The sequence below is a fragment of the Corythoichthys intestinalis genome, chromosome 14 (assembly GCF_030265065.1).
Source record: "Corythoichthys intestinalis isolate RoL2023-P3 chromosome 14, ASM3026506v1, whole genome shotgun sequence".
Classification (NCBI taxonomy): domain Eukaryota; kingdom Metazoa; phylum Chordata; class Actinopteri; order Syngnathiformes; family Syngnathidae; genus Corythoichthys; species Corythoichthys intestinalis.
Genome location: NC_080408.1, coordinates 32,740,446 through 32,757,113, shown reverse-complemented (window position 1 = coordinate 32,757,113; position 16,668 = coordinate 32,740,446). Strand labels below are relative to the sequence as shown.

The 16,668-nt window shown below is 40.0% G+C and overlaps 2 protein-coding genes across 5 annotated transcripts in view; one reads left to right on the top strand and one right to left on the bottom strand.

The window, feature by feature from the left end:
- Positions 1-9,113, top strand: part of fzr1b (fizzy/cell division cycle 20 related 1b) — a 26,621-nt gene extending 17,508 nt beyond the window's left edge. Inside the window, exons 7-12 of one of the 2 annotated variants that reach the window (XM_057857440.1) lie at positions 6,340-6,442; positions 6,506-6,687; positions 6,750-6,983; positions 8,086-8,190; positions 8,282-8,374; positions 8,455-9,113. In XM_057857440.1, coding sequence (XP_057713423.1) covers positions 6,340-6,442; positions 6,506-6,687; positions 6,750-6,983; positions 8,086-8,190; positions 8,282-8,374; positions 8,455-8,496 — 759 coding nt within the window. In that variant the 3' untranslated portion in view covers positions 8,497-9,113. The remainder of the gene's footprint in view (positions 1-6,339; positions 6,443-6,505; positions 6,688-6,749; positions 6,984-8,085; positions 8,191-8,281; positions 8,375-8,454) is intronic. The other variant, XM_057857439.1, reaches the window with a different exon arrangement.
- Positions 8,845-16,668, bottom strand: part of LOC130929850 (importin-13-like) — a 26,236-nt gene continuing 18,412 nt past the window's right edge. For all 3 annotated transcript variants that reach the window (XM_057857435.1, XM_057857436.1, XM_057857438.1), the window contains 7 exons: positions 16,523-16,619; positions 16,384-16,436; positions 16,246-16,315; positions 14,128-14,186; positions 9,489-9,578; positions 9,246-9,427; positions 8,845-9,167 (listed from right to left, as the gene is read on the bottom strand). In XM_057857435.1, coding sequence (XP_057713418.1) covers positions 9,074-9,167; positions 9,246-9,427; positions 9,489-9,578; positions 14,128-14,186; positions 16,246-16,315; positions 16,384-16,436; positions 16,523-16,619 — 645 coding nt within the window. In that variant the 3' untranslated portion in view covers positions 8,845-9,073. The remainder of the gene's footprint in view (positions 9,168-9,245; positions 9,428-9,488; positions 9,579-14,127; positions 14,187-16,245; positions 16,316-16,383; positions 16,437-16,522; positions 16,620-16,668) is intronic.

The window sequence follows — 16,668 nt, the reverse complement described above, 5'->3', positions numbered from 1 at the left end:
TTTCTGGATTTTTGTATTAGATTCCGACCCTCACAGTTGAAGACAACTTATGATACAAATTACAGACCTCTACATGGCTTGCATGTGGGAAAACCAGCAAAATCGGCAGTGTATCAAATACTTGTTCTCCCCACTGTATATGTATACATACTGCTCAAAAAAATACGGGGAACACTAACATAACATGTTGTAGATCAGAATGAATGAAATATTTTTATTAAATACATTGTTCTTTCCATAGTTGAACGTGCTGACAACAAAGAGAGACAAAAATTATCCATGAAAATGAAATGTATCAACCGATGGAGGTCCGGATTTGGAATTATACTCAAAATGAAAGTGGAAAAACACACTACAGGCTGATCCAACTTTGATGTAATGTCCTTTAAACAAGTCAAAATGAAGCTTAGTAGTGTTTTTGGCCTCTGCATGCTTGTATGACCTCCCTGCAATGCCTGGGCATGCTGCTGATGAGGTGGCAGATGTTCTCCTGGAGGATTTCCACCCAGATCTGGACCAGCACATCACTGAATTCCTGGACAGTCAGAGGACCAACCTGTCGTCCTGTAGGAGATTCCAGGAGACAGGTAGTTACTCCAGGAGAGCTGGACAGGGCTGTAGAAGATCCTTAAGACCCTCAGCAGGATAGGTATCCACTCCTTTGTTCAAGGAGGAATAGAAGGAACACTGCCAGAGCCCTACAAAATGACCTCCAGCAGGCCACTGGTGTGAATGTTTCTGACCAAACAATCAGAAATGGGCTCCCTGAGGATGGTCTGAGGGCCTGACATCCTGTAGAGAGCCCTGTGCTCACTGCCAATCACCGTAGAGCTTAAGAGGCATTTGACATAGACCACTAGAATTTGCAACTATGCCACTGGCTCTGTGCTCTTCACCGATGAAAGCAGGTTCAACCAGAGCACATGCGACAGACGTGAAAGGGTCCGGAGATTCCATCGAGAACGTTATGCTGCCTGCAACATCATTCAGCATGACCGGTGTGGTGGTGGGTCAATGATGGTCAGGGGAGGCCTATCTCTGGAAGGACACACAGACTGCTATTAGGTATCGGGATGAAATCCTTGGACTCATTGTCATAAGCTACCCTTGTGCAGCGGGGCCTGGGTTCCTCCTGGTATACGACAATGCCCAACTTCATGTGGCTGTAGTATGTAACAGTTCCTGAAGGAAGAAGGAATTGATAACATTGACTGGCCCCCACGTTTTCCTGACCTAAATCCAATAGAACACCTCTGGGACATTGTGTTTAGGTCCATCTGGCAGAGCCAGGTTGCTCCTCAGACTGTCCAGGAGCTCCAGATCCAGATCTGGGAGGAGATTCTCTAGGACACCCCCCGTCGTCTCATTAGCAGCATGCCAGGGCGTTGTAGGGAGGTCATCCAGGCACCGGTTAGCCACGCCTACCATTATAGGGATCTAGCGTCCCCAACAGGTGGATGACGTCAGCGGGAAACTGGGCTCATCGGTTTTACTATTCAGCCCATTGAGGGGGAATTATTCAGAACGAGGAAAACGCGACGAAGAGAGCCGCAAAATGTCATTGTTTCAACCTCTCTACTCCAATATTTTTACCGGATATTCTTTTTATCCAAGTATTTTTCCCCAATAGCTAAATAAATGGCTTGAGAAGGACCAGTCAGCCCGTCGAGGGGGAACTATACACAACGAGGAAAATGCGACGAAGAGAGCTGCAAAATGTCATTGTTTCTGTCTCTTTACTTCAATATTTTTACAGTATATACTTTTTATCCAAGTATTTTCCCCAATTGCTAAATCAATGGCATGGTCATGACAAATAACAGTCTTGTGCTAAATGGAATATGAAATAATAAAAATGCACTTATTCAGGACGACATGGCAAAATTACTCCATAATGGTCAAAACTGTTGACTTCACCTTTACTGTCGCACCTCCCGAACGATATTTTATGACACCTTAATCGGACATATGTCATTTCCCTTCCCCGGCTTCGGAGAATGTAAACAAACCAAGAGGCGTGACAGCTAGCCGACATTCTAACCCGAACCGAGAGATGTTTCAAAGTCTTTGAAGCGGAAAATCACACATAACTAGCCCAGATTATTTGACATGACAACTGGGTTGTCGATTGTCCTTGTGGATCGGCAAACCGCCCGGCGGAGAGCAATTTACAGTTCGTTTCCCGGAGGAGGGCGGCTGCAGTTTTTGTGCAGCTAACGTGCAGCTAATGTGCATGAGGAGAGCTTTTTTAATGCCTATCAATGATCAAACGTAAGTAGTCCTTTATTTAAAGAAAGTTTGTAGTGTTTACTTTGTAATCGCTGTATACGTATTTGACACAATACAAAACAAGATGTTTACTCACTTCCTCGTAAGTCCAATGGTCCCACAGTAGTAGGGCTTGTTTTGGCCAATATCCACGGTGAATGGGAACCTTTTGAAACTCCAAAAAGGCGCACACGCCTCTCCCTCATAAAGCAAGATTTTTCTGCAGCCGTTTGGCTGGCGTGATGCAAAAAATAAACGTATTAATCCGCAAAATCAGCTGAATCATTAGTCCTCATACACAACAGTACGGCTGTTTAGTGAAGAGGACGCCTTCACCCGTACAAGTCACAGCGCCCTCAATCCAACGTCCTCAATGCAAGACCGAAGCCGGAAGTCACTCATTTTCATGGCGCGGGATTCAAGAAACTAAATAAATATAGCGATCACTTCCACACACATCCAAGCGGTCCATATCATTCAGGAGCATAAAATACCACGTGTATTATGAAACAAACATGCTTTTTCGTGTCACATGCACTTTAAAGCAAGTACTTTTACTTTAGTAATTTTTTTCTTAGATATTTGTACTTTTACTCAAGTAATTTTTGCACCTATATCTCTAAGTAAAAAAAAAAAGTGAGTACTTCATCCACCACCACTGTCGTATTTTGAGCATGTCGTCATATGTCGAGACAAATGACCAGTCAAAGTTTACGTCGGATGTCGAAAGGATCATATGTCGAGGTACCACTGTATGCCACACCACCACCACACCACATAGCACATTTAGCAATATCAAAAACTAAGTACAATAGTACCTCGGCATACGATTGCTTCAACACACGATCTTTTCGACAGCCGACGTAAAATTTGACTCGCTTTTTGTTTCTACATCCGACGACATGCTTGAAATACGACATGACAGCGCGCAAACGACGGATTTTCTTGTGTGAGAAATCAACACAGGTTTCAAAAAAGTGGGTACAGTTGGTGAAACAAGGAAAAAAGTGATGCTTACCTTTGAAATGAAGATGTAAATTATAGAAAAATATGAGCGTGGGGTGCGCATCCGTGAACTGGCTCAACAACACAGCTCCACGGTCCTCTTCCAACCACTGCTCGCCAGTCTTTATAAGTTCACAATTATTGTGGTAACATCGCCATGGAAATCGGCAGCTTCGTCACATTTTTATCATTTATTTTTACTTATCCAAAACAAAACCCCATTGTCCGACGCAGTTGACTGTGCTCCCAAGAAAATGAGAGTGTTACCGTACTGGCCCGAATATAAGACGTTTTTTGCATTGAAATAAGACTGAAAAAGTAGGAGTCGTCTTATATTCGGGGTCTAGTTATTATACCCATTCACGACGCTAGATGGCGCCAGATATCAAGCGAATGCTGAACTTGAGGAGTAATGTTCTGTCATGACGGATCTCAGCTACTCTCAAGTTTAACCAGTTTGCATTATTTTATTGCAATGTTTTTCCTTATTCAGAATTGTTTCAAGACTACAGTTACAGTTAGACTTCACTTTGATTGTTAATGCAATTTTGTTGTTTTATCACAATAGATTGGTTTATTTACATTTCAAAAACCAGAAGCCATTCATTTACGAATGTGATTGCACTTTAGTTTACATATTTAAATGTTCAGATATTAAGATTTGAATGAGGAAAAATAACATGCTTTTTCTCTCAAATATATTGTTATAATCATTTGTTTCAGATGTACTGTAATTATTTTCTGTATAAAAATTAATTTGGTGTTCAAAAAGTCTTTTTTCAAACTTGAGTCTTGAAAAAGAGGGGGTTGTCTTATAATCAGGGCCGCCTTATATTCGGGCCAATACTGTATCTCTACCACACTGACCTATCTCACTGTGACGTAAGCCCCGCGGTGCGTTCAGGTACAGCAAAAGCTGTCCGCCACATTAGAATCCGATTCGTTACATTATTTACAGGAATAATTATTAATTATTATTATTATAGTATTATTCAGATTTTTATTTATAACTTATTTGTTTTGCTATGTTTAAATGTCATTTGTAATAGTACCAACAGTATTATTAAGGATTTAGTGTAGGTTTTTGGGCTGTGGAACAAATTAACGGAATTATAATGTATTCCTATGGGTAAATCCTGCTCGACATACGACCATTTCGACTTACAAACAAGGCCCTGGAACGAATTAACTTCGTATGTAGAGGTACCACTGTATATTTAAATTTTCCATAAAACTTTTTTTATCTGACACTAAGGGTGCACGATATCCATTTTTTGAAACCGATACCGATAACTTCCTGCTCCTCAAAGCCGATACCGATATCGATAACCGATAATAAATACAGTGATACCTTGGCTCACGAACGCTTAAGCTCACGAACTTTTCGCCTCACGAACATTAAATTCGCGAGCATATAGTCTCTGCTGACGAACTAGTTTTCGGCGGACGAACCAATTCACGCGGTCGAAAAGCGCCACGAGAAGCTGACGCACGCTCACGGCGTCCCAGTTCGTCCCCTCACTTTCGTTGAGTGCGGACGTGGTTTGTGTTTGATAGAGATTTTGGACCATATTGAGTGTACTTTTGCTATTATGGGACCGAAAAAGAGTTACCTACAGTCCTTATGGAAGGTGACTCGTGTTACCAATTCGCCCTCGACTGGTAATTGGCGGTGCTTTCAGCTTCCCACCGTAGTGAGAAGTGGACCGGTGAGTCACGTTGGCTCGTTGTCGTCGGTTGTCTTCGGTTCGCCCGATTTCCTCTACAGAAAGGTGGCGGCGTGCATACAAACACCCAGAGGCGTCGGATGGCTTTTATTAACAACCAAAAGCATGTGGGGGGCACAGCAGTGGAGTCTACGCTAACTGCGCACTTTGCCGGTAACACTCTCCTTCCAAACAGTAACTCCCTCCCTCCCTCCTCCTCCCACTCCATTCCATCAAGCCATCAACTACCATCACAAAGGTAAATAAAACGACTTTATTATACAGTACAGTTTATTTCTTTAATTATAACACAATAGCACATTTATTATACATAAAATAAGGTATATTTTTGTGTAGTTTTAAGGCTTATTTAGTAGAAAATTATGTTTTATGGGGACCTGGGAACGGATTATTCTCATTTTAATGGTTTCTTATGGGAAATAAATGTTCGGAAGACGAACTTTTCGCCTTACACACACTTTCTGGGAACCAATTATGTTCGTGAGCTGAGGTATCACTGTATATAATTTTTTTAATGTATAACCTGAGTTTTTGAACACCTGGAGGTTAAAAAAAAAAAAAAAACTAGTGGTGGATTCAGTATAGATTTGCCTTTGATCTCACCAGATTTTTTATAATGACATGAACAAAACAGTGCGTTTCACTTCTGCACTGCCCGACAGCCAGCTAAGAATGAATGCACTTCCATAAACCACAAGGCTTGGTCTTTTCTTGCTTTTATGGGAAGACACTCGTCTTAATATTGTGAAAGTACAACAGAAAAATACACATATTCAATACTCAATATACAACAAACTGCAAAATACACAACTATTATATGTATAGCATTGCACACTTGCTTGAGCTACTAAAGCATTGGCTGGCTTCTATAACACAACTTATGAAGTTCTATACATATACCCCTTCACCACAGAAGTAAACATATATTGCACATCCATATGTTATCGTAAACATGAAACACTTACATATATTTCCGAGGCGGAAACGTAACAGAAAGCATTCACGACTGCCTATGCTACCGCTAGACACCGCAATGTGTAAGTGATTGAACCAAACTACTGTAACAAAAAAATAGATGCAGTGAATTATTCTAACCAGCAGGTGGGAGCAATGCCCCGCAAAAGGTTCAACTGTTTTCCCATACAAGTGTGTAAACTGTAAAGCCAGAACAGTACATATTATCGGTCCTATTATAAATGTTATTGGAATTATCGGGATGACGTCATAATTGCTATTATTGGACCGATAATTATCGGACCAATAATTATCGCGCACCAGTATCTGACACCACAGATCAAATTCAATCTTTGAGTGATCTTTAAATGGATTTCTTACTTAGGGGAGTTTGGTTGCTGTTGGGACCCACAAAGGTTACGTTCAGATTTGGGATGCAGCAGGTGGGCGAAAGCTGAGCACTTTAGAGGGTCACTCAGCTCGTGTAGGTAAGTCATATCCGTCGCTGCGTCGAAACTCTTCACATTGTAACGTAACTCATCCTCTTGAAGGTGCCCTGGCGTGGAATGGCGAACAGCTGTCATCAGGAAGTCGCGACAGAGTGATTCTGCAACGAGACATCAGAACGCCCCCATCTGCTGAGAAGAGGTTGCAGGGGCACAGGCAGGAAGTGTGCGGTCTCAAGTGGTCCCCTGACCATCAGCACCTCGCCTCCGGTGGCAACGACAACAAGGTAATGCTAATGACATATCAAGGTACTTAACGGAATCTGCTGACATTGCAATTCGCTTCTAGTTGTTAGTATGGAACAGCTCTAGCCTGCTTCCGGTACAGCAGTACAGCGACCATGTGGCGGCGGTCAAGGCCATCGCCTGGTCGCCACACCAGCACGGGTTGCTGGCCTCCGGGGGCGGCACGGCTGACCGCTGTCTGCGCTTCTGGAACACGCTGACGGGTCAGGCTCTACAGAGCACCGACACCGGCTCACAGGTGTGCAACCTGGCATGGTCCAAGCATGCCAACGAACTGGTGAGCAACATGAAAACATTCAAACACTGAAACAGTCCTGCATGATCATTCACTATAATCAAGAGAAAAGAAATCATGTACTCTAAGGGTGTAACGGTACATGCATTTGTATTGAACCGTTTCGGTACGTGGTGCTCGGTTCGGAACGGTGGCGTACCGGACAAGTTTCTGACATAATGTAACCCTTACTTTTCGAGGGTTACAGTTTCTTTGTGTAGATTATATTTACTCCGTCTTCTCTGCTATAATGAGGACCAACACGGTAGGACAGTATAACCCAGAAACGTCAACGGCGCGACAACGTGGCCGCCGCGAGAACGCAGTGAAACGTGGGCGTTAAAGTCAATCAGCCAATGCACATCAGTTGCAGTGCGGCCGTGTGTTTGAAGCGGCTCAACACAACGCACGCGAAAAGAATGGCAGAGTTTATTATTTGACGTGAGACGCGACCCTCCTGCGTCAATACTACTACCGGTAGCTAGGATCGGGCAGACCAGAAGTCACTCGTGTGAAAATACGGTGGATCCGGTCGATTTTCAAACTAATAACAACTACCTGTGTTGAGAAAGAGTGTGTGTATAATATAAATGTGATACGAGTCATACACACAGGTTTTTTTATATGGAAAATGATTATTTTTGTTCTGATCAGCATAATGTTGAACTGTGGCTGTGGGTTCAGGCTCACCTAAAGGACTGCTTTTATTTACTCTTATTTGGATTTTATTTATTTATTTATTTCAACTTAACATTATACTTATCTTCCAATTTGCTAATATGTTTTGAAAAATAAAAATCCTGTTCAATGGAATTTTTTTTGTTTTTTTTTTTAACCCAGATATCTCAAAGTAACATATTTTAGAACTTTAACTGCAATACCGTCATATTTTGGCTTAAGATTATCATACTGTCAGAATCGCATACCGGCACATGCGTAGTGTAATGTTGAGTGTGCCAGTGAGAATTAATAAGGGGTCATTTTTTCAGTCCAAAATGTGGAATTGTAACAAATCTACTAAGAATAATACCACCATGAACATTTGTGTGAATGCAATTGAACGACCTTCACATAATATATGTACCAATCTTGTCTTTGGCCCAAGGTGAGCACTCATGGCTACTCTCAGAACCAAATCTTGGTATGGAAGTACCCGTCGCTAGCGCAGGTGGCCAAGCTGACCGGCCACTCTTACAGAGTACTCTACCTGGTGAGACCTCTGTTACCGGGTAGATTAAATGATATCATCATGCTTAATTTGTTTGAATGTCGCTTAACTTCTTAACAACTTCTTTTCATAGGCTGTTTCCCCTGACGGCGAGGCCATCGTCACGGGCGCGGGGGACGAGACTCTTCGCTTTTGGAACATCTTCACAAAAACACGTTGCACCAAGGTACACCATATAGGAATAATATACAGTACATGCCCTTTAAAATGTTTAGTCTTGAACTTGTGTGTATATGTGGTCATCAGGAATCAAAGTCTGTGCTGAATCTTTTTACACGGATCCGATAGACGAGCACTTCCCACAAGATGGAAGACCTGCAGCACTTCACTTCCACAAGAGTTGTTTACTTTTAGTTTGTCTTACGACGATGTGCAATCGAAACCCCAGTTTCAACCCTGCCCCATCAGTGATGTCTTGCCTTTCAACACAAAAAATGTTGGTTTCTTCCTCATTTTGTTGGTGTTATACTTTTAGAATACATTAGCAGAAATATATTATGTTACATTTGTAAAAGAAATGGGAGAACACATCTGATTTCATGTCTTTGTTGGAGTTATATCTTGACAAGGTGGGAAGATTATGTCACAGAAAACAAATACTGTACACAAATGAAAATATTTGAGAAATGATGCCATTTCACTTTTTATTCTTGGAACAATATTGTCATTAATTCACATTTAATGTTTGTGGTGGGCTTCAAAAGCCACCAATTGACTGCCATTGATAGCGATAGATATCCAATCAGTTTGAACTGTGAGGATCGTTGCCAGACTCTCCCGGTTCAAATAGATTGGACGTGTATCATCGTCCATGGCAGCCAATGAATTCCAGGTTGTCTTATCACAATTTGGGAGGAAATATGAGCTAGTAATGGCTGTGTCCGGACCCTTGCAGGCCTCTACAGAGCAGAGAAAAGTCCTTCACCATCTCCTTCACACCACGCTTGTTGCTTTGCTCCCTTGAAGAATAATTTAGCTTTTAAGTGAATTCATTCTTTTTTTTTTTTTTTTCACTTAAAATGTGAAAACTATCTGACCTGAGAAGCTGCTCGGTAAAGTTGTGTTTATGCTCCGTGGGGACGTGCACTGAGGGGAAGCCTGGTGATTGCAGAATTTCTTTGAGCCATTGGGAGAGCTCAACCAGACAGTTTCTGCTCAGACTCAGAAGCACCTCGGAGAAATAATCCATCAGACTGTGAGGAGATCCGCCGCCGACTGCCTGAGAGTAACACAGACCGCAAACCTCAGGTAAAATGAATACATAATGTATTACCATTTACCTGCAGGACAGTCTCAGTGAGAAGCTTTCCATCCCTCTGCAGAACTTCTGCAAGCGATGGCACGTCTTTACATCGAGGGATTAACTCGGTCTAGTGTCAGAGGAAAGAAATATAATGCATTTATAAGTTGTTTTATTAATTCATTTCAGGCAATGACAGTCATTTTTACAAGTATATGTATAGTTCTACTTTCAACTGGTGACATAAGTAAGAAGACAAAAATGCATGAATGGGAGTGGGACAGAAAAAAACACTAGGTAACTTTTCAAACTTTATAAAATCTTTTCATAACATTTGTGATGACATGTTGACTGACAACTAGTTGAATTTAACCTCATATCTTGAGGGGGTCTGTTTTGCTTTCACTGGCACTAATTAACTTTGAAGAGGGTGGCAGCAACCTGCCACACACAAAAAAACTTCAAATGTGCTGACTGCTTGACAGCTAGAGGCGTTGCGTCCCATTAGGCAAACCAGGCAATTGCCTAGGGCCCTTATCCAGCAGGGGCCCCCAGAGGGCCAATAGATTTAGCACACGCAGCTTTACTGCATTGTGGCAGCGACAAGTGTAGGGAGTGTGTCAATACCATGTCACGTAGATTTTACATGTTTAAGAAAGTCCAATCAGCTATTAATAACACATGATTGTTAAAAGAGGAACTCACCAAATATTCTCTGGAAAGTCCTTGCCGAGTTGTTTTACGTTGATTTTCACTGGCTCATTATTCATGTGACTACTTAAAGAAATGATTTTTCCAAAAATCTATCGTATTCCTGTCGTATTCCTCGTTGAATACTCTATAAGAAAAATACAACATATATGCATCTAAAATAATCCTAAGCAATTTTATTAGCAAATTTAATACTCATTTCGGTTGGTAGTCCACCAATCAGTGGTTTTTACAGAATAATTGGAATTTGGTGGGTCGTGGGGCCAATCTGAATACTGATTTCACACAAAGGTATATACCTCCGCATCTGATGATGGTATTTTTGTGTTGCTACTCTTTCTCCCATTGATCCAAACCCAACTGTCCCCATTACTTGCATACGCTCGCCCCATGTTGCTTGTTGCCTGGGGACCCTTGCTACGCCTCTGTTGATGGCATATGTCACTTCCCCTTTTCTCCATTCATTATATAGACGGAAGTCGATGCGAATGCTTTCGTGCGAATTCTGCAAAGATGGCCGAGTAGCAAAAGAGACAAAAAGTTTTGTCCAAGAAGAAAAAAAAGGGAGTCTACCAGGATACTCAAGAATAAACACTGGCCCGGCTTTCACTTGCTGGCATGAGCCCCCCCCCCCACCACCTCACTTACACACACACACACTTAGCCACATTAAGCCACACGGTTGCTAACCGTCATGTGCTATCGTTTAGCCACAACTGGATTCATTACCTCACAACTATTCATCCTTCACACAGCCGCTGGTAACAGCAATGTCGTTTAATCCATCTGCAGGCAACCGGGATATCATGATTTTACGACACTCTGCGGGTGTGCGCTGGACCACATTTGCCTGGTACACCAGACTCACCGCTGTTCCAGCTATTGAGTCTGGCCACCATTCAGCGGATACAATTTCCAGGGTGGAGCAAGCCACAGCAAACAGACAGCGGAGTGGACTAATCAGCGACGGGCAGATCTGACGTTAGTAAAACGACGAGGGCAGGACGAGGGACTTGCGCGCGGAAACAAACATACGAGGAGAGCGGAGTTTATTCAACATGTCTAGCGCGAGACAGACTGTTGTCAATGACTCGTGTCGATGTGTTTTTGGTAATTTAAAACTGATTTTACCGTGGATTGGAACATATTCTCGGCTCTCCTGTTCACCATCTGTGTTGTTGTGGAGACGACTTTCGACGAGCAAGAGTGACGTTGCTCGTTAAGAACACGTCACGCAAATAAACGAGTCTGATTTGTCGATTGATTTTGTACCTGCTCGAGAGGCCGTTATTGGGCTGGTTCCCAGACTTTTCTCTCAGTGTTTGAAAAATACAGGGAGAACATTCTGGCCGTGCCAGGCAAGGTCCATATGGGAAACGCAATCTTCCTTAAGGCGAAACACTACTGCTTTTGACCACCGGCGTCGCTAAAATCGACCAAAACTGAAAAGTTATCTGGTGTTGTTTTAAATCCCACTCCGAATTGTCATTTATAACGCAAATAAATAAAATATTTTCCTGCAACCTATTTTTGCTTAGGTAGTTACATAGAAAACATTTTTTCCCGACAAAGTTAAAGGAAGAACAATAACCGCAATGGCAATTTCCTCTCAGCAAAGAGAGAGGTGGAAAAAAATGTTTATAATATATATACAGTACTGGCCAAAAGTTTGGACACATATTCTCATTCGTGCGTTTTCTGTATTTTTGATGACTATTTATGTTGTAAATTTTCACTGAAGGTAATAAAACTTCGAATGAAGATCTGTGGAATTATGTACTTAGCAAAAAAGGTGAAATAACTAAAAACATACAGTAGATAATATTTTACTATCTTCAAAGTAGCCACCCTTTGCTCTGATTTAGTTTTTGCACACTCTTGCCATTCTCTTGACAAGCTTCAAGAGTGATTCACCGAAAATGGTTCTTAACTTCACAGGTATGTATGCCTTTTCAGGGTTAATTAGTGGAACTTATTGCTTTATCATTATCAATAGGGTTGGGACCTTCATTTGTGTTGCATTGAATGAGGTGTGTCCAAACTTTTGGTCCATACTGTACACATATATCACATTCCTATATACAGTGGGGAGAACAAGTATTTGATACACTGCCAATGGGAAAACCCATTGACAGTGTATCAAATACTTGTTCTCCCCACTGTACATACCACCAATAGTAATAGAACTACAAACACACAGTTAACAGTAACATAGAACGCTGATGTAGATTTAGGAACCTCCCTGAATACATTGTGACCAAATCAAATGTTTATAGTAGGGCTGTCAAACGATTAAAATTTTTAATCGAGTTAATTACAGTTTAAAAATTAATTAATCGTAATTAATCGCAATTCAAACCAAATATAAAATATGCCATATTTTTCTGTAAATTATATATACATTCAACATACGGTACATAAGAACTGTAGTGGGCATTTCACTCTACTGTCATTTAAATCTGTCTATGCTGTCCTCACTCCGAAGCGTCTACTTTTTCCAAAGCTAGACAGCTAGCTAACGACGCCTTAATAATCAGACTTCTTCCTTTTTCATCTGATTTATTAATAAAATGGCCTCAAAACATTGTCCTCTTTAGACCGTAGTAAAACAACAACAACAAAGTACAGAAGCATTGCATTAGCAACAACGTTAGCTTAGCACGCTATACAGGTTCACTAAACATAAACAAAAAGCGTCTCATACAAAAAATATAACATTTCGCTTACTAACATAATATGTACATTCTTTACAACAACCATACTTACGGACAAATCTTGTCCAAGGATCATATAAGCACAACATTACAACGTAGGCGTCAGCCCGAGACGTCGTGCAGCCATATTGAACTGGCAAGAAAGCAATAAACCATGTCGCAAAGCCACCACAAGAGTTCGCTGTTAGACAGCACAAAAAACCTTGTTGTAAAACATACCAAAAGGCAGAATACTGTCTGAGCGGGACATGTGCGTTAATCGTGTCAAATATTTTAACGTGATTAATTTAAAAAATTAATTACCGCGCGTTAACGCGATCATTTTGACAGCCCTAGTTTATAGCACAATTTAAATATGTGAATATTTTTACACTGTTTGAATTGAGAACTCTGACTGTTCCTTAATTTAATTCCATGTACAAACGTACACAAACTCTTTTTTTTTTTTCTTTTGCGAGTTTTTCGAAATTTAGGAAGTGTGAACTCCCAGTAACCTCCCAATTTCTGAGCTCGTTCCCAAATGGTAAAATATTTTAGTAAATTTTCAGGTAACATATTGTTACAAGCTTTTTGGAGAACTATAGATGTGTGATAATTGATAGGGTCTTGATGTTTAAGCAATTTAGATTGAAGTAATACTTCATGGGTGTGATCCAGAAACCCAATCTTATGAATGATGTTTCGTTTCTGTACTATGACTAAAAGATTTGTCGCATTATGATAGGATTCCCCCCTCAAGTTGATTTGCTTAAAATAGATAAAGTAGAACCACCGCTATCAAATGCACTAAAACTAACTTGCTCTTTATCTGCCACCAATGCAATAGACATATTGCCTTGAACTTTGTTAAAGTGAATTGAAAATCCTCGTGCAAACAAAAGTGATGTTTTGCCACAGTCTTTGGCCATAAGTAATAACCTTATTCAGGACAAGGAACAATGTTGAAGTGATTTGAAGAGCTTCATTCAGATGATAGTGGCGCTTTGCAGCCATATTGTGGTATCTACAGGCAATTAATTTTTCATGGGGCTTTGAGCATTGATTTTTGCTGCCCAGAATAGACCAGATTGTAATATTGTATGTATAATAATTGTTCCATGATTACATTGGGGAACAATTGAAAAAAAAAAACATAGCAGTCATACCTAAAAAAACAAAAATCATTTTTGTATAATAATTCGGGGGGTGCAATAACAAAACTAAGAATACAACTGATGTTGAGGATTCCACTGTTGGTGCGTTCTTTCAACTTACAAAGAAGAGGCTGGCCGCTTTTACTGTGGATGTTTCGGGAAATTTAAGTGAAAGAATACCTAAGTATGAAAAAGAAAAACAGTCAAGCATAGGAAAAATGATAGTAAAATTGTGGGAAAGGAATTAATTGACTCATTGGCTGCCAATGATCGCTTCCAGCACTTCCATTTCCAATAGAATGGACGTCTAGCAATGTCAATGGCACAGAAACCTGATTACACCATGTAACGGGGATTTTTTTTTTTTTTTTTTTTTTTTTTTTTTGTTCCTGGCTTGTAATCATTCTATTTGTTTTGCTTTGGTCCAGAGGTGGGTAGTAACGCGTTACATTCACTCCGTTACATTTACTTGAGTAACTGTTTTAGAAAAATATACTTCTTTGAGTAGTTTCTACCACTCCATACCTTTTACTTTTATTTGAGTAGATTTGTGAAGAAAAAATGCTACTCTGCTATTATAGGGTACACTCTAAATCGTCACACTTTTCCTCTTTATTCTACAAATTAGATTGTCCTTTTTTTTTTTTTTTGCCAGCGATGCCAACAATAGCTCTACCAGTTTCACCTATGAAACGTCGCAACAATAATCACATGACTCCATTATACCAATCAGGCTCAATCTTGCCGTTCTTTGATCTCGCCGGCCGATTCAATCAAGTGGCGCCTTTAAAGCACTGTAGAAAATTAAGTATTTGAGATACAGCGCTGGCCTCAACATCAGTCGAAAGTGCAGATTTTACCCTCTCTCCCAGTTTTTATTTGGTATGGATTGACCATGGAAAGGCGGAGAAATGATCCTTTTAATTTCATAATAGGAACTGTGATGGAACTATTCACTATTCAAACTAGGAACCATTTTCTCCACTAGAGGACACTCATGCTCTTTGGATGAATGATGCTTCCTTTCTGTAGATTTTTTTTCCCCTTGCAGGAATACAATGATTTTTTTTTTTTTGGCTTAATGTTGTTATGCAATAGGTTATAGTACAGTATAAAAATAAAAGTTCATAAGGATAACTTTGTGCTGAGGCATAAAAATACCATTGTTTAAAAAAAAAAAAAAAAATCAAACAACGCGACTCATTAATTTAGTATTCTTTTCACCAATACTTTTTTACTTGTACTTAAGTACATTTTTCTGGATGACTACTTTTACTTAAAAAAAATATATATATATAATTTATATAGAATAATAACAATATATAATTGTTGACTCGCACATTTTAAACTTTTAAGCAAATTCCGTCACAATAAAAAAAATAAAGTGTCTGCAAATAGGTCACGGATATCTACCTCATAATTATCGCTTAATTGTTGTTTTTTTTGTGACTGTCGCATTTCCCCCGATATTTGTGATGATAAAAAATTGATCCAAACAAAGAAAATTTGGGAAAAAATGTTAAAAAGGGTAAATATTTGAAAAAGAAAATCTCAACCACTCCTTGATGTCTGTGATTTCTGCATTGCGACCCTAGTTATATTATCGTGTTTCACCCATAAAATCCCCAAAAAGTCCGGCTGTGGCCATTCACAGCTGTGTCTTGACACTCGGTGAGACATGCTACACTGAGTTTTTGGATCGAAACAAGGTAAGTACTTAACAATATCTCGTTAAATCATGGTGTCTTTAATAATGCTCTCACCTCGAGTTAGGGTTTAGGGGTTTTAAAAAAAATTTTTAAATGCCCTCTTGTTCAAAAATTTTCTTCCACCAGAAAATTGAGATTTCAAGCTTTCTAATGATGTATCTATCACACATGCACATAGGAAAATTTCAAAATTTGGCCAAAATGGGGGTCTCAGAGTGGAACTTCAAGTCACACACACACATATACTGTATATAAGCATTACAAAATACAACAGTAAAGAAAAGTGTAAAATACAATTCAAAGCAAAGTCGTGACCACAAATCCAAACTTTTGGGGAAACAAAAGTGTTTTTATAAGTCTATGTGATGAAACAAACTAGGAAATACCACTTACAACCTGGGAACAATATATGTGTTACAAGGTGTTATTTACCGCAAGATGCAAAAGAGAATTGAAGGCTATACACGTCAATGGCAGCCAGAGCGGTAAAGTGTATATGTAAGAGTTATGTGTACAGTTAGAATACGCACCACAGTAAAATAGTGCTTTGGGATCCAGAAGATCAGATTCGAGGTACAAATCGGATTTCCGTTTAAGAATCTACGCAGAAAGTTTAGAACGAAAACTTTTAATACAAAAACATCGCCCTGTTCAAGTTATCAACCCACCTGAGCATGAAGATACATGAAGGACTCGACAACATCTGGATGATCCCTGAGGCCTAGAAAAAATATATATGTTCAAAGAAATTCTAAAAACAAAACAAAAAACACCCATTTAAAAAAAAAAAAGAAGAAGAATGATTACCTTGTTGAAATATTGCCAATGTGGAAGATGTAAGAACTTTCAACAGGCTTTTAATGGAGGAGATGTGGCGTTCTTCTCCAGCAAATATGTGAACCATCTAAAGTAGAACAGTTAATATTGGTCGCATTCCCTTCAATTGCGTCGAG